The 22,984-nt window shown below is 40.2% G+C and overlaps 3 protein-coding genes across 5 annotated transcripts; 2 read left to right on the top strand and 1 right to left on the bottom strand.

Annotated features, from left to right (window-relative positions):
* The first annotated feature begins 45 nt into the window (after positions 1-45).
* On the top strand, positions 46-14,796 carry cdc73 (cell division cycle 73, Paf1/RNA polymerase II complex component, homolog (S. cerevisiae)). The gene is made up of 17 exons (XM_058069202.1): positions 46-248; positions 644-749; positions 869-938; positions 1,049-1,111; positions 1,525-1,577; positions 3,402-3,490; positions 4,462-4,675; positions 5,056-5,154; positions 6,516-6,594; positions 7,758-7,822; positions 12,303-12,360; positions 12,518-12,553; positions 12,690-12,777; positions 12,841-13,002; positions 13,101-13,201; positions 13,292-13,433; positions 14,076-14,796. The coding sequence occupies exons 1-17, from the start codon at positions 118-120 to the stop codon at positions 14,110-14,112; spliced, it is 1,593 nt and encodes a 530-aa protein (XP_057925185.1). The 5' UTR covers positions 46-117; the 3' UTR covers positions 14,113-14,796.
* On the bottom strand, positions 7,884-17,144 carry LOC131126549 (beta-1,3-galactosyltransferase 2-like). Of its 3 annotated transcripts, none has more exons than XM_058069206.1 (2): positions 17,060-17,144; positions 7,884-9,339 (listed from the first exon to the last, which is right to left on the bottom strand). In XM_058069206.1, the coding sequence occupies exon 2, from the start codon at positions 9,227-9,229 to the stop codon at positions 8,165-8,167; it is 1,065 nt and encodes a 354-aa protein (XP_057925189.1). In that variant the 5' UTR covers positions 9,230-9,339; positions 17,060-17,144; the 3' UTR covers positions 7,884-8,164. The 3 variants fall into 3 exon arrangements, with proteins under 3 accessions (XP_057925189.1, XP_057925188.1, XP_057925187.1); XM_058069205.1 differs by lacking the exon at positions 17,060-17,144 and adding an exon at positions 9,971-10,954; XM_058069204.1 differs by lacking the exon at positions 17,060-17,144 and adding an exon at positions 10,687-10,954.
* LOC131126548 (complement factor H-like) lies at positions 16,576-22,900 on the top strand. The gene is made up of 11 exons (XM_058069203.1): positions 16,576-16,722; positions 16,799-16,990; positions 18,445-18,624; positions 18,704-18,895; positions 20,495-20,566; positions 20,644-20,697; positions 21,435-21,491; positions 22,178-22,339; positions 22,418-22,579; positions 22,676-22,701; positions 22,787-22,900. Exons 1-11 carry the CDS (start codon positions 16,668-16,670, stop codon positions 22,799-22,801), a joined length of 1,167 nt encoding a protein of 388 aa, XP_057925186.1. The 5' UTR covers positions 16,576-16,667; the 3' UTR covers positions 22,802-22,900.
* Positions 22,901-22,984: the final 84 nt, after the last annotated feature.

The following is a 22,984-nucleotide window of genomic DNA, read 5'->3' as shown; positions in this document are numbered from 1 at the left end:
CAGTTTTTTTTTTTTTAAAGACAAGGAAATGGATCATTTTCATTCAGGCAGCCAGCGAGGACGCCATATGTTGATTACTGGGGGCCTTCGCAACACACTTCTACAAGACAAGTGAAGATGGCGGATGTGTTGAGTGTTCTACGGCAGTACAATATCCAGAAAAAAGAGATCGTCGCTAAAGGAGATGAAGTTATATTTGGAGAGTTCTCGTGGCCAAAAAATGTCAAGACCAACTATATAATCTGGGGGTAAGTCAGCTTTTGTTTTATTCACATGTATAGTTTGCAGGCCTGCAGTTGTAGGCCTGCAGCTTATGTATCGGTAATGCTCCAGAGAAAGGTATGGCTAGCTGTTAGAAGCTAACACCAACTCACATAATGTATACACGTTGTTTTAAGTTAACGGATTCCCTTTGCGTATATGTCTACCACCGTAATCCCTCATGTAATAGCCATTACGCATATCTCGGGAGATGTACAGTATAGCATTGTAAACTTGTAGGGTGTACAGTAGCGAACCTAAGTAGAAGTTACTTTCGTCTTTTGGATAGAATTCTGTTTTGAGTAGCAGAATGTTAAACTTTTCTATAATCCGTGTGCAAGTTTTGCAAATGTTTATTTCACATTGTCCTTTATTCCTCCAGAACTGGTAAAGAGGGCCAGCCCAAACAGTACTATACATTGGACTCTATTTTATTCTTGCTCAACAATGTGCATCTTCCACATCCGTCCTACGTGCGAAGAGCAGCAGTAAGTGTTGTGTACGATTATGTCAATGTCAACATGTTTTCAATCTTTGTAGCACATCAGCAATTACTCAGTAGCCACTTTTGATTGTTAAAATTGATTTGTCCATTATATTTTCATAGACAGAGAATATCCCTGTTGTTCGAAGGCCTGATCGAAGGGGCTTGCTGTCTTACCTCAATGGCGAGAGTTGTAAGTAGCATAAGAACAGGGAAACTCATTCACAAGTTATGTCCCTTAATGATAAAATTGCCAAAAGCGTAATCATATGTGTTAGTTTCTCAATTTTTTTCTCTTTACAGCGACATCGACTAGTATTGACAGAAGTGCACCCATAGAGATAGGTCTGCAAAGACCCACACAAGGTATGTTTTTTTTTGTTTATTTCTATCCGCTTGAATGTGTTGTTTCTTGCAGCCCTAGATGTGTCTGTGTTAATTCAAACTTTCAGTAGTGGGTTGTCGGGAGACTTAAGAACAGATGTCTGTGTTGTTAAATTGACTATTTTGACATCACAGTTAGTATTAAACTAAAAGCATGTGGCACTTTTTAGGAATGGAATATTTTGCACTCTGTTTTGAATTAGTCCTTGGGATATAAGGCTCCATTCCGTGTTGAGTTTCAGAGACAGAGGTCAAAAGGGTGGCGTTTCTACAAACTGCGCTCCAACTGTTTTGTGAATACGTTGTTTATGTGTTAATCAAACGTGTTGCAGTACTCATTCAAAACTAAAATATTCCATTACTAACACAATATTTGCATTGCTTTGATCTCTCAGTGAAAAGAGCAGCTGATGAAGTGTCGTCAGAAGCCAAAAAACCCAGGATTGAGGTGAATAGTTTTTCTCTCAACTTAACAAAAATGTTACAATTGTTTGAAACGTAGCAATTTATTGTTGTTAGGGGTGTCACAAGACACTCCGTCCACAAAGCGATACATAAGATTGGGCTTTCAATGATAAGTTTTTAACATTGCTTTTTAAGTACAGTGAAAAACAAATGTTTTTAATGTATCGCTATCTACAAATTTAATGTGTACTACATTGCCTTGCATTGCTCTTCTGCACTCTGGTGTATGCCAGCGGCCCTGCCTCCACCCAAAGAGGGCTCACTCCATTCATGCCGTTTTTCTATGGAACAAACGTGGCATGGTGCTGAAACCAATGCACAATGTGAACCATCCTTCTGTATGTTTGGAGGCAGGAGACAAGGAACACACACAAGCACATAGCAATACATTAAGGCTGACAAAATTATCAGGTTAATTTGTATTTATTGTGTGATTAATTGATTCCTTTATTGTCCCAGGCCAAGTGCCAACAAGACTTTTTTTCTGAACGAGAAATTTTGTCAAGTTTTAATCTTGCGAGATCTTGTGATCCCCCCCTAATTGTTCATCTTTAGTACATAACTAATGTTTTGTGGTATTGATCATAATAAGAGGAGGTGTGCCATAGTAGAGTGTTGCTCAATTTTCCCATCACTGGCGTCATGTTAGTCTATTGGTCACTAACTCGTAAATCAGGGGTGCTCACACTTTTTCAGTATGCGAGCTACTTTTAAAATGACCGAGTCAAAATGATCTATCCACTACAAAATGCAAAACATCCATTTATTTTCAAATGTATTGAGGATTATTTGTACGCACAATGTATGTTGATGTACCTTACATAACCAAATGAGCCAATATTGCAAAACACACATAATTAACTATTAAAATTTTTTGTAATTACCTGAGTTTACTTTGATGACTTGCACTGAATTGAACCAGCCAGGGATGCATAGTCCGGACAGTAGCTGCTGATAGCCAGCCTCAAGCACACTTCCAAATGTTTATCAGTCATGGATAATATCCGTATCATAATATCCGTATAATATTCCATATCCGTATGGAAGTGATATGTTTTTTGCCTTTTTACTTGGTCCAGCTCCTTCACTCATTTTAGTGACCATAAACTTTAGCGAGGGCTTAAAATCTCGCAATTCGCCGACTAGCTTAGCACTTTGCATCGTTGTTTGCGCATGAGCGGTGACCTAAAGGTCAAAATTCAGTTGTCATCTGACTGGTTGTCCTGTATGTCAATCAAGTAACGGGGATGGATGATAGGCTGACTTGGTAAGTTCTGCTGCACTTAGAGACGTTGTTTGATTTGATTGGTCGCCCGAAGGGCAACATTCAGTTGTCATCTGAATGGCTGCGCTGTATATCAATCAAGTGACGGCATTGATGCTGGGATGATATTTTTTTAATGTCACGCCGCGATCGACCAGTACCACCTCCGCGATCGACCGGTAGATCGCGATCGACTTAATGAGCACCCCTGTCGTAAATCAACCGGGATTGTTGCAGTTAAGGAGTCCACCCCATTATGTTCCAATTGCTTCAGAATGCAATGAACTCAAATAAGCTCTTCAGACAATAGTTTTGAAATTTTGTTAGGTAGTGAGATTACCTGTGCATAAAAAGTGACAAACTGCAGAAAAACATGCTAATAGATGATTATTTTTCAAAGTAAAATGTCCTGCAGGTATGCATGAATCAAATAACTAATTTATTGTTGCCCAGAAGCAAATGAGACAAAGCCCGGTACTGGATGTGGTTTCCTGTAAAAGATTTAACAATAACTAATTTTGTGGTCTTTGTATTCACCTTCAGGATGAGGAGCGTGTGCGTCTGGACAAGGAGCGTCTGGCTGCTCGTTTGGAGGGCCACAAAGAGGGCATTGTACAGACCGACCAGATCAGGTATTGTTACCTATTCTCTACAAAGTAAATACATCATCTTAAACAGTTTTCCCACTGGTTTAAAACAATTCCTAGGTTTCTTAATAGCGTGTTGATGACATGCTCCAGTCAAATAGACATTGTAACATACTTGGGCCTTGTCCACACAGAAATGAAACAAAACATTTGTATTTGATACTGAAATGTTACCTGTCAACACAGGATTGTATCAACATTATCCAAAAAGAAATGTTGGATTTGGTTGTGGCTGGGTGTGTCGGGACGCCAGACTTAATAGGTATTTGTATGATGTTGTTCTGTCTAATGCATAACAAGTCACTTCGCATTCCGTCCCCTGTACTGCAGTAGCAGGCAGACATTTGTCAGATGTGTGGGCAGGGAGTGTGAGACGTTTTGGCCGTGTTGAAATGAAAGTGTCACCCACACAATCGCAGTCCTAAACCCACACGGAGAACTGAAGCAGACATGAAGTCAAGAAATTACTGAACCCAACTTTGGGGTAGAAGGAGCTCTTTTCTATGCAGCTTGTCCTCACCAGGGTCAGGGCGGGTATGCTAAAGCCTACCCCAAATGACTTTGGGCGAGAGGCAGAGTGCACCCAATCCATTTTATATAATTGTGTGACAGTTTATGTATCCAACAACACCACAGCCCTGCTAAACATTTGGTTTAGACATGGTAGAGGTTCCGTGTAGGCGCTTGCTAGAGAAGACAATGGAGGATCTTCGCACAGAGAAGTTCAAATTAGACTGTTGCCTCAGTCATAGGACCAAAATCCAAACCTTTCAGGTTGTTTTCCACATTTTTTTGGGAGCAAAAGAGAGCAAACACACAAATTGGTTGCCTAATTTCACACCTGATGGTGGGCAGGCACTCCAGAGACCCACATGTTTAACAGCAGTGTTCCATATATCCCCTTTTTAAACAACTGCATGTTGTCTCAAACTGTCTTCTTCCTCCTCCTCCTGCAGATCTCTGTCTGAGGCCATGTCCGTGGAGAAAATTGCAGCCATCAAAGCCAAGATTATGGCCAAGAAACGGTCCACCATCAAAACGGATTTGGATGATGATATTACTGTCAAACAGAGAAGCTTTGTGGATGCTGAGGTGGATGTGACCAGAGACATTGTCAGCAGAGAAAGGGTGTGGAGGACAAGGACAACTATTCTCCAGAGCACTGGAAAGGTCAGAGTCCACGAGGCATTAATAGCATTCAATCAGTTTGCGCTTTCTTTGCAAATAGATGTTTTCTTCTGTAGAATTGAATACATTGTGTTAGGTTGGATACTTCACTTGTGTGTGGTTGTTTCAAGGCAAAAAACGTGGCACTCACATTAAAAATGTAAGGTAACCTTGAATTTTCAGTAGTTGTACCCTAATATGCCTGTAGGGGGCGTTCTTTCCTACAATATATTGAATGGCAAACGTGAATTACAATTTAGTGTCCATCATATTAATGTTGGTTTCCCTGATGCATATTTTTATTGACCTGCTGACTAAAATAATGAAAAACATTTGCCTTTGTGGAATGAATGAACACAATATTTTTTTCTGAACTTTTGCAGAACTTCTCCAAGAACATTTTTGCCATTCTTCAGTCGGTCAAAGCCAGAGAGGAAGGGCGTGCTCCAGAGCAAAGACCAGCACAGAATGCTACTCAAGTGGTAAGAACATTGTCTAAAGCAGTGGTTCTAAACTTGTAGGTTTGCTTGACCCACCATCACCACTTAAAGACAAGCTGAGGTGCAAATTCAAATTTTCAACTTCAATTTCTCAAATATCTTATGAAAAGACAATACAATTTGAGGCACTGCAAAATGAAGAACAATTAAGTTTTTAACCACAAACTCAAAGGTTATTTAAAAGTATCTGTAAAGATCTTGAGTACATGGTTTATCTGGGGAGTGAAATCACCAAACAAATTAAGCTTTTATTCTAATTAATTCAGCAGTGGGCATGGGCCGGTTACCTATTTCAAGACATTAAAAAAAAAAGTCACGCTTTCAAAACGGCTACAATTGGAGTGGTCTTAACCATTTATTCTCCACTGAACAACAATGTTAACAATGCCTCATTTGCTAACAACAGTCACGTGACCCAGAAACAGAAATTTGTGGAAAATTGTGACCTGCCACTATGAAATAATACAGTAAGTAAACTGTTTTTTTTGCCCAAGATTATAATACCAGAATCTCATAGCGGCCCATGCCTACTCTGTAAGCAAGTTTAATTATTATCGTCCCCTGCCCTGCCTGGGGCAATATTTTTTTTGAATAGGGCGTGAAACACAACCCAGTTCACTTTACCTTACTTATGAGTGGAATTCCCCCACGCAAGACAACTTGAGCTGTAACAGTGAGATGCTGTCACTGTCTTTATATGGTGTAGCCGTATCCCTCACCTGCTCATGGGACCTGAGGCACGAGCAGCACTTAACAATACCCTTCTCAAGCATGCCAAACACCCGGAAACATGGCACACAATGGTGTTTCTGCTGCCTTATCCAGGGAATAGCACGGGCAAGAATGTATGTTGCATTTATGGACATTAGACTATTACTCTATTTTTGTAGATTTTGCCTGACGCATCGACGTCATTTATTATTTTTGTTGTTATAAGATTCAATTGTGAACTTTATTGTTGTATTGTTCAATACAATTCACTTAACTTCAATTCATTAACTTGTTAATAAAATATATTGGAAAGAAATGTGTGTTTTAAGTAGCATGAATTGCTACATAGGTCAAATTATGGGGAGATAATCGAATCAAATCTGATTTTAAAATGAATCGTTAGATTAATCGATGCATCGAAAAACTATTTTGTAGATTAATCAATTGCAAAATTTAATCATTTAACCCAACCCTGTTTTGAATATTTACTCATTATGGATTTCACTGGCTCTGGAAAAATTACTGTTGGTAACAGTCTGGCTTACTGCCAAATACCACGTCTGTCTTTGTGAGCAAGTATTGATTATCTTAATATTATGTTACTATAACCAGCGATCTTCTATATTTTTCAGGACCCATCGCTAAGGAACAAGCAGCCTGTTCCAGCTGCTTACAACAGATACGATCAGGAGAGATTCAAAGGAAAAGAGGGTGAGTTATTATAGCTCCTATTACTGTGGGTGCCAGAACCTGTTTTAATGCGCTGTGCGTGTGTTGAATTTAGAAAAGCCTCAAATTATCCTTGACAGTTTTTCAAATTCGGCCTTTTCACTGTGTTACTTATCTGTTGTTTTTATGCAGACAGTCACACACGTCACCAAAGTTTACTTAAGAGGTCCAAAGTTGCTGTAGGCATTAACTGCTTCTGTGTTTTAAAGAAACACAATGGCATTTGAATCTGTTGTCAGATACACACCTTGCATCGTTACAGGGACAGGCACATACAATGAAGAGTATACTCATTTTTCAGCCCTTTGTATTGAGTTGTGGACTAAGCTTTCTAGCTCTTCCAGAATCTGCACCTATTCAGCTGTATTTCTTTGGATTTTGTGGTTACTGCAAAAACGGTCTGTTTTACCCACGGCCTCCCGGCAGACTTGCCCACTCTGCTGTGGTTGGTAACACTGCAGCATGCATAGAAACACTTCGTGTTTGTGCTGCTAACTTTATCGAAGTTGATAATAAACGGCAATTCATCTTTTTAAAATGTTGGCTTTTAACATACAACCATGTCGGATCCCAAATCCGATCCACAAGTAGAGACTGGACAGTCTGAAGTTTCTCAAGAAAATAGGTTACTTCAAGACATCTCTCAATGGTAAGTAGCTTTAGCATTTTAGCTGGGGTATTTTTTTTTTTAGCATTTTTTCTGTTTAGTTGTGGGAAACGGCTATTAGCAAACCCGCTCCCTGTATGCAAGCGCTTTTGCTCCATGACTTGACTTCCATGATGTGCCTTTGCTAGCAGAGCTTGGGGGAGGACAGAGTGCTTATCCGGCCTAGACATACCCATATAAGGACGTCTGCCCCTCTGTGACATCACAAAGGGACAGTTTTACGATGCCTTTTGAAACCGAGCATTTTGAGGCATCCCGAACTTCTCTCAGGGCTCACTTCCAAATGCACAAACCTTGTTATCTGAAACTTCGGCATAATTTAACACAAGAATACAACATTCTAACTACATTTATTGGTCAGAAAAGTGGAAAAAGGCATAATTGGTCCCCTTTAAGGCCAATGCTGACTGTTATTTTTACACATACTTTCACATTGCTGTGATGATTCAAGATTTTAATTCTCACTTTTCTTTTTTAGAAACGGAGGGTTTCAAGATCGATACCATGGGTACCTACCACGGCATGACTCTAAAATCAGTGACGGTAAGTCCAAAGATCCTCTAATTTAAAGGAAAACTGCGCTTTTCTTTTTAATTGTATCATCATCCACAATCCTTGACATTAAAAGTCGGTCTGAATCTGTCAACAAGTTTTGTTGTCGACTTCCTCATTGCAAAGAAGTGTAAAAATGCCAATACAATCTTGTCCATGTATTGAAGTCATGAAATGTGAGACAGGATTAACTTTTTATTTATTTAACTTTTTTTTTTTAAACTGACATTTGCATTCATTCATTTCAACTCAAATCACAACAGCAGTTATCTCATGACACTGTACAAAACCTATATATATACTATACAAAATCATCAGCATCCTTTTCATTTGTTAGAAAATTTTACATATTTTCTTGTTATTTTGATGGGTCTTCCAGTATTCAAGTATTTTATTGGGTGGAATTTGGTGTGACGTTATCAGATTGGCATACTTGCAGGCTGTGAAAGGCACATACCAGTGGTTGAATAGGGACCCTCTGGGTGGATGGGTGGGTTTCACCCCGAGCTGGTTAAGGCACACTGCCACATGCACGTCCTCCAGGTGTAATTGGGGTATACGCAAAGATAATCTGTAGATTTTATCAGCTAAGTCTGCTGAGAGTACATAACCAGTCCCAGAGCAGAAGGTGGGATATTTAGGGTTTGGATATTCCTCTCGGGACATGTACCACTTGTTGTTTTTATATCGATTCGGTGACGAGTTTTCTATTATTTTGCCTGTATAGTAGTTTGTCCTGGGCTTCAGCTCTGGTCTCAGCAGCTTGTGGATAAGGTAGTCTGTGTTGACGAACATGTCGGTGTCTGTCTTCATGACATACCCAGCATGTGGGCAGTACCGTGCCACCCAGTGCAGACCCATCAAGGTTTTTAGTGTCAGGTTGTTGTATGAATCCAGAAAGTCTTGCTGAATTATATCATGATGCTTGCGACTCTCTTCTTGGAGCTTCCTGTCTTGATGAGTTCCCACGTCCCCCGATCCTTTCCCCAGCAGAAATAGCCGGATGACTCCCACGGCTGGCACCAAACTCTCGTTTGCCCAGGTCTGCCTTATGACACACCTCGCTTCCACGTCCGAGGCCCGTGTAGCTATTATGAACACCAGAAATGGGGCTGCTTGACTCTTTTGACATTTGTCTGGTTCATTGATTATATAAGGGAAAAGACCAGGGACGTTTTCTGTTGGACCTACAGTGGAGATGTTTAGCTTCTCATGTGAGATTGTGTTGTTTTCAACGGCTGAGTTGTTTGCAGTAAGTTCTTCAGCTTTCAGCTGAAACAGTTCAGTGAGACTTGGATGAAAAGTGTGAGGAACAAGAAAGTTCAGCAGAGCCAGCAGGACAAGGAGAAAGGCAAAGTTGGCAATATGCGAACAGCAGTGGCGTCTTTTCCATTGCATGGTTGTAGCAGCACTTAATCAAATTGTTTTGTATCCGGATGGCCGTCTTGTTTTCTTTTGTCATCCGATTCCAGGCGCAAGGTGTATGCTGGCTTTAATGTTGTTGTCACCTAGGTAACAGGGAGAGAATTGGGTATGTTGGAAGTATTTAGCTTACACAGCATGTTAAATTCAACATCACCAGACTTTATTTACAATTGAAATTTTATGATAAAATAAATTCATTCATTTTCTACCACTTATTCTCATGAGGGGGATGCTGGAGCCTATCCCAGCTGTCTTCGGGCAAGAGGCGGGGTACACCCTGGACTGGTCGCCAGCCAATCACAGGGCGCATATAGACAAACAACAAGCCACCGCCATGCAGCCTGGTAAAATAACGTAAACATTTAAATTGCTCAAGGGGTTGACAAATTTTGAAGCGCCACTGTATATGCAGTCGAAACTATTCAAACCTCATTGTACATTCTATTTATTTGCAAAGTTTATAAACATGTAGTTTGCAATACATAACAAACGTTTCTTTACCTTTTCTGAGCATTTTAGCTAGCTAACAATGGACGTATTTTGACGCTAAAGCCCTCACAAAATTGTTCCATTTACATAACGAACTTCTATATTAACCCAAGCTACAGCGATATTATTATTATTATTATTATTGTAGCAGCTAACACGAAAAACTAATTTTATCTGGCGGGCTAACGCGACGCTTTGCTAGCAGTTAGTGTCAGCGTCACTCACAGAGGGAAGAGCGGTTGGCAAGCTCCCAACTTCGCTACGAAGACTCGGCGGGATGCTTGTTTGCTGTCGGCGGTTTTTAATCAGACGACTAAAGTACGCGTCTTGTGCTGGAACACACAGCGATCCTACGGAGAGCGGACATCGTAAGTGTTGTTGATGTATCTATGCCGCTGTTTTATGACGAAAGTAGCATAAGCTAAATGCTCCATGTGAACTCAATACGTCGAGTAAAAGTTTCGGTAATGTTTTAAATCGTCACAATACGGCAGGGGACTGTAAGTATTACATGTTAGCATCAAAGTGCAGTGTTATCGCACGATCACAACATGTATAGCAAACAAAACAATTACTTGGTCGACATAATCGTGTTTCTCTGAATGAACTTCCCAACCGGCAGTTTTTTTAGATTGTTATAATCGTATTAACTCATTTTTTTGGCGTTGTAATGCATATAAACGAGGAGGAAATGTGTGTCCATGTTTCACATACAATTGTGAGATTGTTATAATCGTATTAACTCGCTTTCTGGCGTTGTAATGCATATAAAAGAGGAGGAAATATGTGTCCATGTTTCACATAAAATTGTGACTGACGGACGAAATAAAAAAAAAAAAAGTGCAGTTACACCTCAGATAAAATGGCAAGAATACACATTACATTAACACCATGGTTATTTGTTGACCCCAGACTTTACAAAGAAAAAAAAATAGCATTACCTCATGGCTGAGCCTGCATGTCATGGTTGTGTAGTAGCAAACATAAAAAGCTCCATGATAAACCAGCAATAAACAAGGGTCTACATCCATGTGTGTCTGCTATACAAAACGGGGCATATGTGTCTTGAAGAGGAGTTTGGCCTGTTTTTATAAAGGGCTGAAATGAAAGCCGCAAACACCCCTTAACTGGTTTGACTTGTTGATCTGTTTTGACACCCGCCTGCTTTCTTAAGATACGGTAAGATATTGTAATCCCCATTGTCCATACTTATATTACTGTTGTCGTCCTGTAATATTAGACGTTGAGCATTTATTGCAGGTGGAAAAATTGAGAACATAAGATTTGATATAGCACCGTGTTAATATTATATTATATAATATATACTATAATATATATAATATAATATTGAATGACTTGGAGCTATTTGGAAAATAAGGCAAGACAAATCAGGTTTGTTTGTATAGCACATTTCATGTACAAGATAAATCAAAGTTATTTCCGTAAAATATTAAAACCAAAGGCAGGGAAAAAAATTGTTTAAAGCATCAAAATTGGATCCAACGTCAAACAATTCTGCAGAAATTCCCCCACAGCACTGTAACAGACTCATTGCAAAATGCTTGATTGCAGTTGTTGCTGCTAAGAGTGGCCTAATTTAATAGGTTTAGGGGGCAACCGCTTTTTTGCACTGGCTAATGGGTGGGTGGGTGGGTCTATTTGGAGTTGTTCCATATGCATGTTGTTCTTTTACAGATTGGTGGATGTCCTAGCGCATTGTTTTGAACAGCGCTTGGTCGTGTCATGAGGCGCTGCACTATGGCCGACTATGCCAGAAAATGTGTTATTTGTGCTAGCTGCTACAATAACAGTGTAGCTGTAGCTTGGTTTATTTATATACATGTCAGTTATGTAAGTAAAACATATTTGACATGTTTTAGATGGGTTTGTTTGTTTGTTTTGGGGCTTTATAGTCAAAATAGGTGTCTCATTGCGTGCATTGGTAGCACCCACTTTTTTTTTTTTTTTTTTTTAGCTCTCTTTAGAATGAGCAGGGAAAAAGAGGCATGTGGTCATGTTTCACAAAGGGATTTTCCAAACAAAGTACAGTTTTCTTTTAAATGTCAGGAAGTTGTTTCAGACTTGAAGATTATTATTTTTATAAGATTGGCTTGATTACGGCTGGTTTTTGGAGCAGAGACATATTTTCAACATGTATGAGATCTGAGGCCATGCCATTTGAGACATTCTTGAAACATCTTATTGGCTTCATAAGTGGCATATAATGTCTTCCAGGTTTTTATTATTAATTCTATTATTCATTGGCTAACAGTGTGTCATGCTATTTGCTCTCGGTTGACCCAGTGACTGATAATGAGGCACTGACTCAAATTCTGGTCGTCTGTGAAGAAAGAGTCATTGCAAAGAAACAGTCGAATACAAATTCAGCGCGATTGATGCACGAGGGTTGTTAGCCTGTAACAACCAAACTGGTTGCGTGTTATTGTTAAGACATTCCAGACATAAAATGCACAAACTTGATGCATCTTTCATCAATAGTCTATAACAACATCAGTGCAATAACTACAGAAGATGCAATTGTGTTCTCTCTCTTCAGGAGGGAGCATCTGCAAGGAAGGCCCAGACCCCTGCAATACAGCCTGTGCCTCGCCCAGGTAATATTGTATCATATATATATATTATTGGTCTGATGTACTGAACACGTCAACACAGGTATTGATGCTCCAGTTTGTGTGTTGTTTTCTGTAGATCTTTTAATATAGCATAATGCTTGTTGTAAATACTCATATATGGATCCGTTTTATTTTCTAGTTTCACAAGCCAGACCGCCACCAAATCAGAAAAAAGGTAAATTTGAACAATGATATGATATTGATAACCTTCAATCAATCGTGTGAAATTGTCATATTTGCATTTCCACTTCAGGTTTTTATCTGAGCATGAGTCTCAGTTTCACAGTTTGACCATCTTCTCCTCCCCACAGGCTCTCGCACGCCCATCATCATCATCCCAGCAGCCACCACCTCACTCATCACGATGCTGAATGCTAAGGATCTCCTACAGGACCTCAAGTAAGTCGCCAATCAGGTCGCCACCTCTACAGAAAATTAAGTCGGGGCTTTGTATCCCGCCAGGCTCATCACGTCTGACGAGAAGAAGAAGCAAGGCATCCAGCGTGACAATGAGGTTCTTCTCCAGAGGCGCAAAGACCAGATCCAACCTGGCGGCAACACACTTTCCGTCACTGTCCCATACAGAGTCATCGACCAACCTCTCAAACTAGCGCCACAGGACTGGTAAGATTTGGTCCATGTTTTAGTTTGAAGGGGTTTTTTTGTCACTGAAGTGGATCTTTGTTTGCCAGCTTGGGATAACTCATTTTCCTCCTCTACAGGGACAGAGTGGTGGCTGTGTTTGTGCAAGGTCCTGCATGGCAATTCAAGGGGTGGCCGTGGCTGCTGCCTGATGGCTCTCCTGTCGACATATTTGCCAAAAGTAAGTAAGACTACAGCCGAACAAGAAAACTTAGAAACTGTCCATCCTTGGTCTGTATGTACATGAACGTGTTTTGTGTGATGCTTCCAGTTCGAGCCTTTCATTTGAAGTATGACGAGGCCAAAACCGACCCCAACGTGCAGAAGTGGGATGTGACCGTATTGGAGCTGAGCCGCCACAGGCGCCATCTGGACCGGCCCGTCTTTTTGCGGTTTTGGGAAACCCTCGACAGGTATCAAGTCTTTGCGTCAACTAATCTATTTTTGTTACACACTTTGAACGTTCCATTGCCGTGAATAGGAAGTGATGAGTGGCTATTATTAATTTTGGTGTCTAAGATGCTATCTTTTCTTAAGATGTGAAGCCTGCTTGTAAAGCAATGCAGCTAATTTGTGGCTAAATTCTAATCTAGTGACATCTCCTTTACTTCAGAACTACCACTAATTGTTTAAATACTGGCAGGAGCCAATCATGAGCTTTCAGTGCACTCAAAACGAGCACACAGTAGGTCATTACATTACAAAATTCTTCACCAAGCAACTTAACTCTCAAAAGATGTATATAGAAATATACAAACATATCCCAATATGATTTAGCAACGCATTTCAGCATTGGGGTGCTGCAATGATGTCAGCTTCCCTATGGGCTTTAGTCTCTGGGTCCTTTATGATTGGCTCCTGTCAAGTAAAGAGTGGATTGGTCCTTATGGACTTGTGAGCGCCACATTATGGTATGTTATGACGTGGACACATGCAGGTTATACACCGGAATTTACTGTATTACAGCACATCTATCTATATCATTTATTGGTGTATTGATCTATAAAATTATATTAATATATAGAAACTTTTTTTGTCTTGTCTCTGTCCTCCAGATACATGGTGAAGCACAAATCTCACCTCAGGTTTTAAACTCAGATCACAACGTCCAAAACCCAGAAATCCTCACGAATATACACCCCTCTTCCTCCGCTCGGCCATCTCCATCCGTGGTGAGCCGGCCGTGCATCCCGTCGTCCAACATGACATGCTCCTAGCGAAGAGGAATGATGGAGCACCACCCTAGCGGGTTCCTTCCCTGAGCACTTGTAATGCAAATCTTGTTTTTCCACAGAGAGGGGATTGAAGAGGGTTTTGTTCTGTTGTTCGAATGTAACCATGTAGTCCAAAGTACAAAAAAAAAACTGGGTTTAGATCATGTCAAACAGGTGATATCCTGTTTTAGTGACATCCATTTTAGCACCAACTTGTTGCTTTCAGTGAAGAGGAACAACGTGACTCATTTAACACACTTTCCGCTGAGTTTGAGGTGAGAGACATTTGTGTTGCATATTTTTTAATATCTATTATTTGGGGGTGTTGGCAGCCTGATGTACATAACATGCTTTAAGCAGATGGAGCCGAGACAAAAGCATTCAATACTTCAGAAAGCAGCTTCTGCTTCTTTTGGCACATCCCTTTTGACGCAGTCATACCTAGAGCTGGTTCATTCAAATATTTTGTTTCATTTTGATGTCATCATAGAGCAGAGAGAAATATGGAAGAGATTGCTATAAGGCATTAAACAGATGGACAATAAAGCCTCTTATGAGTGTGTGTTGGCTGCTCTGTTTTTAATTTCTTTTCCAGCTGAGATGCCATTGGCTTTTTGGAATGAACTTGGTGATTTTGGCGCTAAGATGCAGCGACATTCCCTTGACGACAGGTTTTCTCAAAAGCGATTAGCGACAAATGTGACTTTTTAATGTTTTCTTAATGGTTTTTATGTAGTGTCCTTAGGAGGGTTTTTTGGTATTTGGGGACTTAAAAGTGAAAGCATGGTTTCTCCCAGAGCACTCTTAAATAGTGCGCATAAATGGTCTCGTAATATTTTTTTATTAGTATTCCCATAAAATTATGGCTCATTTGTTTTGCAAATTACAACTTTAATTTCGATGTATTTAATATTTCAACTCTGCCACTAAAATGACATTATTCCTCACATTATACCCTTGTACAATTGTCAGATGATTACTTATTTCTCCTAATACAGTGGTGTCACTAAAATGTTTCAGATGATAAATATTTTAACATTGGCCTTTTTGCGGAAAACCGATATGCCGATATTGTCCAACTCTCAATTTCCGATACCAATATTAGCCGATACCGATATATGTGTAGCATGACATATCTCCTGTGGTGGACTGAACACATGTTTTTAAAAATTCCCAAACTACGTGGCCCGCTGTGAAAAAGTGATCCTTATCAGCAACAACTGCAATCAAGCGTTTGTGATAACTTGCAATGAGTCTGGAGCAATTTTGGCCCACTCATCTTTGCAGAATTGTTGTCATTCAGCCACATTGGAGGCTTTTCCAGCATGAAGTACCTTTTTAAGGTCATGCCACAGCATCTCAATAGGATTCAGGTCAGGACTTGGACTAGGCCACTAAGTCTTGCACACGCATACTCCACTCTAGTGATCTCATGTTTCAGTGGACCGTTCCATCTTGACATGTTTTCTAAAAAAACAAAAGTGAACCTTGACTACAAACATTTGTCCACCTGTGCTCGAATGCAACACATTGGAGGCAACATTGTTCATTGAAATGATTAATATGATCATTTTGTTGTTAGCTCTATTGCAACCGTCATCCGGGTTGTGTTTGTTATTTCAACATAAGCAAGCAGACATTGCAAAAGTCCCAAAAATCATTGAGTCATTTATCCTTTTTCTTTCAAGGTCAAAGTTGCAGTGGTTCCAAGCGTGGTCAAAACACCAAAAGTAATTTAACACTAAAGATGCCACATGTACTGTACATTCTACTGTATATTATGATGGAAATGTTACTATTAGGCCAGTTGATTTAAACAGTATTTCTGCTTAGCGGGTACAAAAAGTATTCAATTTTGTTTGAACATTTTTCACTCTTACATTACATCTCGGGTCGCACGGTGGAGGAGTGGTTACAACGTTGGCCCCACAATCAGGAGATTCTAGGAAAATCTAGGTTTAAATCTCTGCTTATACATCTCCGTGTGGAGTTTCCATGTTTTTCGGGTATTTATCCGGGTATTTATCCCACATTCCATAAAAAATGCATGTTAGATTACCATGCCTCTCACCCATAGTCAGGTGGGATAGGCTCCAGCATACCCTTGTGAGAATAAGCAGCATAGAAAATGAATAGGTGGACATTGTACCTCTTTTTTATATTTTATTTAAACTGAAATTTTAATAAAATTAGCATAATAGTTATAGTCTGGCCACAATAAAAGGCCACTACAATGTATGATGAAAATGTCTTTATTTACACCTTGCAACATGGCTCGTCAGTGCAAACAGCGTGCTATCCCGAGCATTGGATGTCCGTGTTTGCTCTTTGAGCTGGCAAGGGGGTGGGGTATTTACTAATTATTAACTCGTCCTGATCTGATTGAGAGGATTTTGTTCAGTTTTGTCAGAGAATATTATAATTCCTGACAAAATGTCTCCCAGGTGTCTTGTATTTATCCTTCTGTGGTATCCCGCGGCTCTTGGTGGTAAGTCAACCCCCATTTTTGATCGTTTGTAAACAATAGAAATGAGTGTCTCTTTTTTTTGTGACATTGTCATCAGCCCAAAGTGTGGGAGAGTCCTGTGGTGCTCCCCAAATGGATGGAGGTTTTTTAGTGCCTGAACAAGAAACCTATTTGCATGAAAGCAGCCTCACATATGCTTGCATGGACGGGTGGAAACCAGCAGTGGACGGTTGGTGGGCCACCAGCGTGTGCCTGAACGCCTCATGGTCTCACAGACCACAATGTATTGGTAAGCAACACTTTGGGGGCAATGTTGGTATTTGAAAGCGCTAGTAATATTTGTATTTTGATGACTTACCAGTTTGTAGCTTCTCCCTCTTCGCAGGCTAGAGAGTAAGGCATCAAACCCGCTTTCGGTGTTTAACTTGTTGTAACTTGATTACATCGTGTTCCCACCGGTAAAGGGCCAGGGTCACCTCAACTGATGTTGGCAGTAACAGTACCTCATTGGACAGAATCTTGATGACCCCAAATTGGACAGATACACATCAAACATATTAATAACCGCATTCTTAGTAAAATAATATTTTTAGTCAGTTTATTTACTCTTTAAGAAAGATCGTAACATGGTTGATTTTTCTTGATTTTTCTAAAACTATAATTTTTTTGGGTGTTAACATTATTGCCTTACTGTAACAGATTCATTGGGTTTCCATTAATTGTTATGGGAATAATTGATTTGGTTAAAGTTCATTTTGGTTAGAGTTTTCTGGAACAGATGAATGATGGTAACCCGAGTTCATTTCCACCCTCGCCATCTCTGTGTGGAGTTTGCATGTTCTCCCCGTGCATGCGTGGGTTTTCTCCGGGTACTCCGGTTTCCTCCCACATTCCAAAAACATGCTAGGTTAATTGGCGACTCCAAATTGTCCATAGGTATGAATGTGAGTGTGAATGGTTGTTTGTATATATGTGATTGGCTGGCCACCAGTCCAGGGTGTACCCTGCCTCTCGCTCCAAGACAGCTGGGATAGGCTCCAGCACCCCCGCGACCCTCGTGAGGATAAACGGTAGAAAATGAATGAATGTTTTTTTTTAGTTGGGACCTGATATTTTCCTGAAACTTGTTCTACTGCTGATTACAAAAGAATGAAAAAAGGTATGAAAGGTAGGAATAAATAAATGAGGCTCACCTATCATCGTCCAACATCGTTCCCCCAAAGATTAATTCATTCCGTGGGAAGAGTGGCCACTCCAAAGTTGTTTTTTTTTGAGCGACCTGGTATTCAGGATAATCATTCATTCATAGACACATCGGGGAACAACAACAACATCTAATAGTTTTTTGTTGGCAATCTCCGAACAAAAAGCTCATTCATTTATTCATTTTCGCGGGGGATGCTGGAGCCTATCCCAGCTGTCTTCAGGCGAGAGGCGGGGTACACCCTGGACTGGTCGCCAGCCAATCACAGGGCACATATAGACAAACAACCATTCACACTCACATTCATACCTATGGACAATTTGGAGTCGCCAATTAACCTAGCATGTTTTTGGAATGTGGGAGGAAACCGGAGCATGCAAACTCCACACAAAAATGGCCGAGGATGGAATTGAACTTGGGTCTCCTAGCTGTGTGGCCTGCGCACTAACCACTTGTCCACCATGGAGCCTCACTGTCATTCATTTCCAATAAATTCGATGCACTTTTTGAAATCGTATCCTATTGTTATACCCCCCCAGATGAAAGCTGCTGCCTTCCTCCAATGATTCCCAATGGAAAATACACAGAGAGTAGTGAAGGCTGGTACAAGGAAGGATGGGTACTTCAGATCAAATGTGATGAAGGATACCAACACACAACCCAGGAAGCAACAACCATGTGTAGAAACGGAGCCTGGTCCTCCTTACCCGTTTGTGAGCGTACGTCCCGTTCCTCCACCGTGTCAAATCGGAGCGCATTCCAACCTTACCTGCTAATGATTCATTTGCTTATTTACAGGAAGTGGAAATTCTTGCACGGTGCCACCTAAAATCCCCCACGCTGTCATCATTCTTCAGAAGTACCAGGAGATATTTGCAGCAGATTCTGAGGTCCAATTTGAATGTGAAGAGGGATACGGTGTCCTGGGACCAGACACCAAGAAGTCCATCTTTTGTTCTGCTGGAGCCTGGAGTGAAGCCCCGAAATGCTGTAAGTCCATTTCATTGGATGGGGGGTAAAATGGCTCTTTTCATAGTAAAGGTTGCCGACCCCTGGGTTAGGGTTAGGGTTAGGGTTCAGGTTAGGGCTAGTTTTAGGATTAAAGGGGAGGGATAAAATGGGTAAAATGGCTCTTTTGATAGTAAAGGTTGCCGACCCCTGGGTTAGGGCTAGGGATGGGGTTAGGGCTAATGCTAGGGCTAGGGTAAGTGTTAGGGATGGGGTTAGTGTTAGGGCTAGGCTCCCTGATGTTTATATAGTATTGGTATGCTATTATTACAGTAATAATGATGTCAAGCAGTGAGATTTTAATTACTGTAACTGTATGGTTGCAATTGTGTTTACTATCATGGGTCATGTCTTCATCGTTACTGGTAAGTTGGACTGTTTCATTTCACTGATATCATCTCCAGTGTGACCCTTAGCCATCATTGACATTTAACTGTACTGTTTGTCACTGTTGTTGTTTTGGGAATTCTTGTTGCTGCTGTTTTTGTCTCTCCCTCTACTGCCCCCCCCCCCCCCCCCCCCTCCGACCCCACCTTTCTCTTCTCTCTTCTTCTTTTCTGTTCTTCTTCTTGCTCCGGTCCAGTCGCCCCAAATGGCATAACAAAAACATCAAATAACGGCAAATAAAATTTCATGGTACAAGGAAGTTGTAGCACAACACCTTTCCTGACACAGAGCAAATCTGTCTAGCATGTAAGGGCATTTAGATCAACAATACTATCTGCCCCAATGGCTGGACGGGACAAAAAAAAAAAAAAAGTGTTAGGGCTAGGCTTAGTTTTAGGGTTATGGTTAGAGTTTGGTTTAGGGCTAGGGTTAAGGTTGGGGATGGAGTTAGCGCGAGGGTTAGGGTTGGGGTTAGGCCTGTGGTTCGTGTTAGGGTTAGGTATGGGGTTAGGGCTAGGATTAGGGGTGGGGTAGTGTTAGGGCTAGGCTTTGTTTTAAGGTTATGGTTAGGGTTAGAGTTCGGGTTAGGGCTAGGGTTAAGGTTGGGGATGGTCTTAGGGCTAGGGTTGGGATGGGGGTAGTGTTAGGGCAAGGCTTAGTTTTAGGGTTATGGATAGGGTTAGAATTTGGGTTACGGCTAGGCTTAAGATTAGGGATGGGGTTAGCGCTAGGGTTAGGGCTGGGGTTAGTGTTTGGGTTAGATATGGGGTTAGGTCTAGGGATGGCTTAGTTTTAGGGTTATGGATAGGGTTAGAGCTCGAGTTCAAGTTTGGGCTAGGGCTAGGGCTCGGGTTAGGGTTAGGGTTGGGGCTCCAAAGCCTCATGTGGCTCTTCAGCCTCTTTGTTGTCCCATCTATTTTCCCTTAGTGAGCGTGAGGGCAAAATGGCTCTTTTGCTATTAAAGGTTGCCGACCCCTAACCTATGCCATTTTTGGAACATCAATAAACATGTCCAACGTCCATTTTAGAGGAATTTATTGATGTGTTATGTCAAGGCAACGAGGAAGACTACATGAAAAATGCACAAAATCAGATATTTCACACTATATTTCACTATATAACAAAATATTTCACTTCAAAGTAATTAAAAAAATACATCTGTAAACAATATGTATATTTGTACTTTTTTTTAAGCAAAATCCCAAGTACAAGACGTTGGGCATGATGAAGACACATCGGGTGGAGTGACAAAACCTGTTGATCCAAGTAGGTTATCAACATGTTATATGTATGTTTATTATCCACACTATTTCATGACTAAGTTGTTCTCTGTTTACTGTCAGACAGAGGACGCGGGCGTGGTACTCACACCGGTGGCTCCACAGTCACTGAAACAGGTGGGAGACATTATTTGCCCGTAAAACTGCTGTTTTTGTGCAATTATATAACCTTCTACTGTAGGTTCTGTTATTATTACTACCTTTATTACTACTTTCTGTTATTATTAAGATATGCCTTTATTCGTCCCTCAGTGGGGAAATTTTTATGACTACTATATTGGGTAATACGAGTGCAATGGTGACTATAGGGGTGTTATTCTATGTCTAGAGGACTCTAATAATGTTTAAAAACCTATTTAGAAGGTCGTAAACAAGTTTTGTTTGCTAGTACTATGAAAATATAAAATTTTTAAATAAGGAATTCTACTTCGTGGAAATCCCCAATGGGGTTTGGAACCAATGATCTACAATAAACAAAGGATTACTGTATTCTTTAGTCACTGAAACAGGTTGGGGGACATTATTTGCCAGTAAAACTGCTGTTGCCGTGCAATTATATAACCTTACTTTCTGTTATTATGAGTACTATATTGCACAATACGAGTGTAGTGTGACTATAGGGGTGTTATTTTAGGTCTAGAGGACTCTAATAATGTGTAAAAACCAATTTAGAAGGTAGTAAACAGTTTTTATTTCTGTGAGTACTATATAAATATTACATTTTTAAATAAGGAATCCTACTTCGAAGAAATTCTGGAAGCAATGAACTGCAAAAAAAAGGAATTACAGTATTCTTAAGTGTATGTAGTGTATGTTGAATTGTAAAACGTGTATCTTCTTTTTGTCTCGTAAAGGATCTGCAACAACTTCCGACAAGACCGACAGCACTAGCACACCTCTGATAGTTACAGGTAACGTTACATGCAACATTTCCAATTTTTTTCAATATCATGACCAACAAAAGTAGAGTGGGACCTTGATCATCAGCATGCTTCTTACCTAACATTGAAAGTGCGTACATTTCCCAACCTTGTGTTACTAATACACTCTGTGAGTACAACTGTGTTCTCCATGTCCAAATGTCCTTGTTAGCAGCCTATTAGCTTGCAACCCCAGTTATGTCGCCCGACTTATGATGTCATCAGTGGTTGACGCTATAGTTTTTTGCTAACACAGTTACCCCACAAATGTTTTGATAGTTTTACAATAGTTTTGCATTCATTAAATCATTCTAGATAAATAATAATGACCAAAAGGTATAAATGAATATTTAACGTCACTTTTGGACCACCTTCTTTGTCAAATGCTGGCATTTGCAACCTTCTTTGGCTATAACTGTATATTATAAAACTATAAAAACGTGTTTTGTGGTAATATTTTTGCATTACTGGAATTTGTATTATTTTTTTACGGAAAAATGATTAAATAAGAGTACATTTCAAGCATAATTTTCACAAATTTAACCAAAATATTTACCCAATGATTCCACATTTACTTGTCACTTCCAGGTTACTGTGGCGCATAGGAAAGACGCAGGCAGAGCTCTTATAAAATGCAATTAAAACGAATAAATGTGTTTTTTTTCCCCATATTTCAGTTGACAACTGCAGAGCGTACCCACGCATGCCAAACGGCGATGTCGTGAGAAAGAGTCCAATGTTTATCAAATACGCTTGCAACGCTTTTTACAAAAGGGTTGGTCCTGATACAGTGGTTTGCTACAACGATGGTACCTGGTCAGAAGTACCAACATGCAAAGGTAAGGCAAGACGAATGTCATTTTCCTTGTAGACCAGTGAGAATAAAAACTTTGGCTACTTACTTTAATTGTACACAGAGGCCTTTTGTGAAGTTGACCTGGATGAGTATGCAAACTACCATATCAAAGAATCTGGAACAATAATCCTAAAAGAAAGAGAGACCAGGGATGTTCCGTGTGTGTGGCGGAACTGGATCAGCCGTATTCGGTGCACAAAGGGGAAAATCAGTGTTAGCAGGTGTAAGTATGCATATACCAAGGTGCTTTTTTTCCGATCATTTTTGTACATTGAACTACCCTTGTTTGCTACTACTGCTAATGTATTGTGTCGTTTAGGTTGTCATTACTTGGACTACTACTCCGTAAGTATTCTTTTCAACATGATCATGTAATAATGTTTCCATCACAATTGTTAACATTGTTTTCTGTCTTCCATGTGGCACCCAGCAACTCTGCCACTAGTCCACGATCCCCAAAAGAAGACAAAAAATCAATAAATACAAAAATGTCTTTATTTTCTGAGATGCGTCAAATGAAAGCAATTGTTTGAGCCATGTAAAATGTATATGGGCTGATTCATTTTCATATGAATGTTACATTTTTTATGAAGGCAAATGTATTTGTATTGCACAATTTATACACTAG

Source organism: Doryrhamphus excisus, chromosome 3, assembly GCF_030265055.1.
Source record: "Doryrhamphus excisus isolate RoL2022-K1 chromosome 3, RoL_Dexc_1.0, whole genome shotgun sequence".
Taxonomy (NCBI): Eukaryota; Metazoa; Chordata; class Actinopteri; order Syngnathiformes; family Syngnathidae; genus Doryrhamphus; species Doryrhamphus excisus.
Note: the sequence above shows the minus strand (reverse complement) of the source record. Positions and strands in the feature narration are given on the sequence as shown.

Excerpts from the sequence above, each read along its gene's own strand:
- cdc73 (XM_058069202.1), top strand. The coding sequence starts at position 118 with ATGGCGGATGTGTTGAGTGTTCTACGGCAGTACAATATCCAGAAAAAA. Across the intron at positions 750-868 it reads CCTACGTGCGAAGAGCAGCA|ACAGAGAATATCCCTGTTGT; the intron begins GTAAGTGTTGTG and ends ATATTTTCATAG. Across the intron at positions 7,823-12,302 it reads TGACTCTAAAATCAGTGACG|GAGGGAGCATCTGCAAGGAA; the intron begins GTAAGTCCAAAG and ends CTCTCTCTTCAG.
- LOC131126549 (XM_058069206.1), bottom strand. The coding sequence starts at position 9,229 with ATGCAATGGAAAAGACGCCACTGCTGTTCGCATATTGCCAACTTTGCC.
- LOC131126548 (XM_058069203.1), top strand. The coding sequence starts at position 16,668 with ATGTCTCCCAGGTGTCTTGTATTTATCCTTCTGTGGTATCCCGCGGCT. Across the intron at positions 21,492-22,177 it reads CACACCTCTGATAGTTACAG|TTGACAACTGCAGAGCGTAC; the intron begins GTAACGTTACAT and ends CCCATATTTCAG. Across the intron at positions 22,580-22,675 it reads GAAAATCAGTGTTAGCAGGT|GTTGTCATTACTTGGACTAC; the intron begins GTAAGTATGCAT and ends TGTGTCGTTTAG.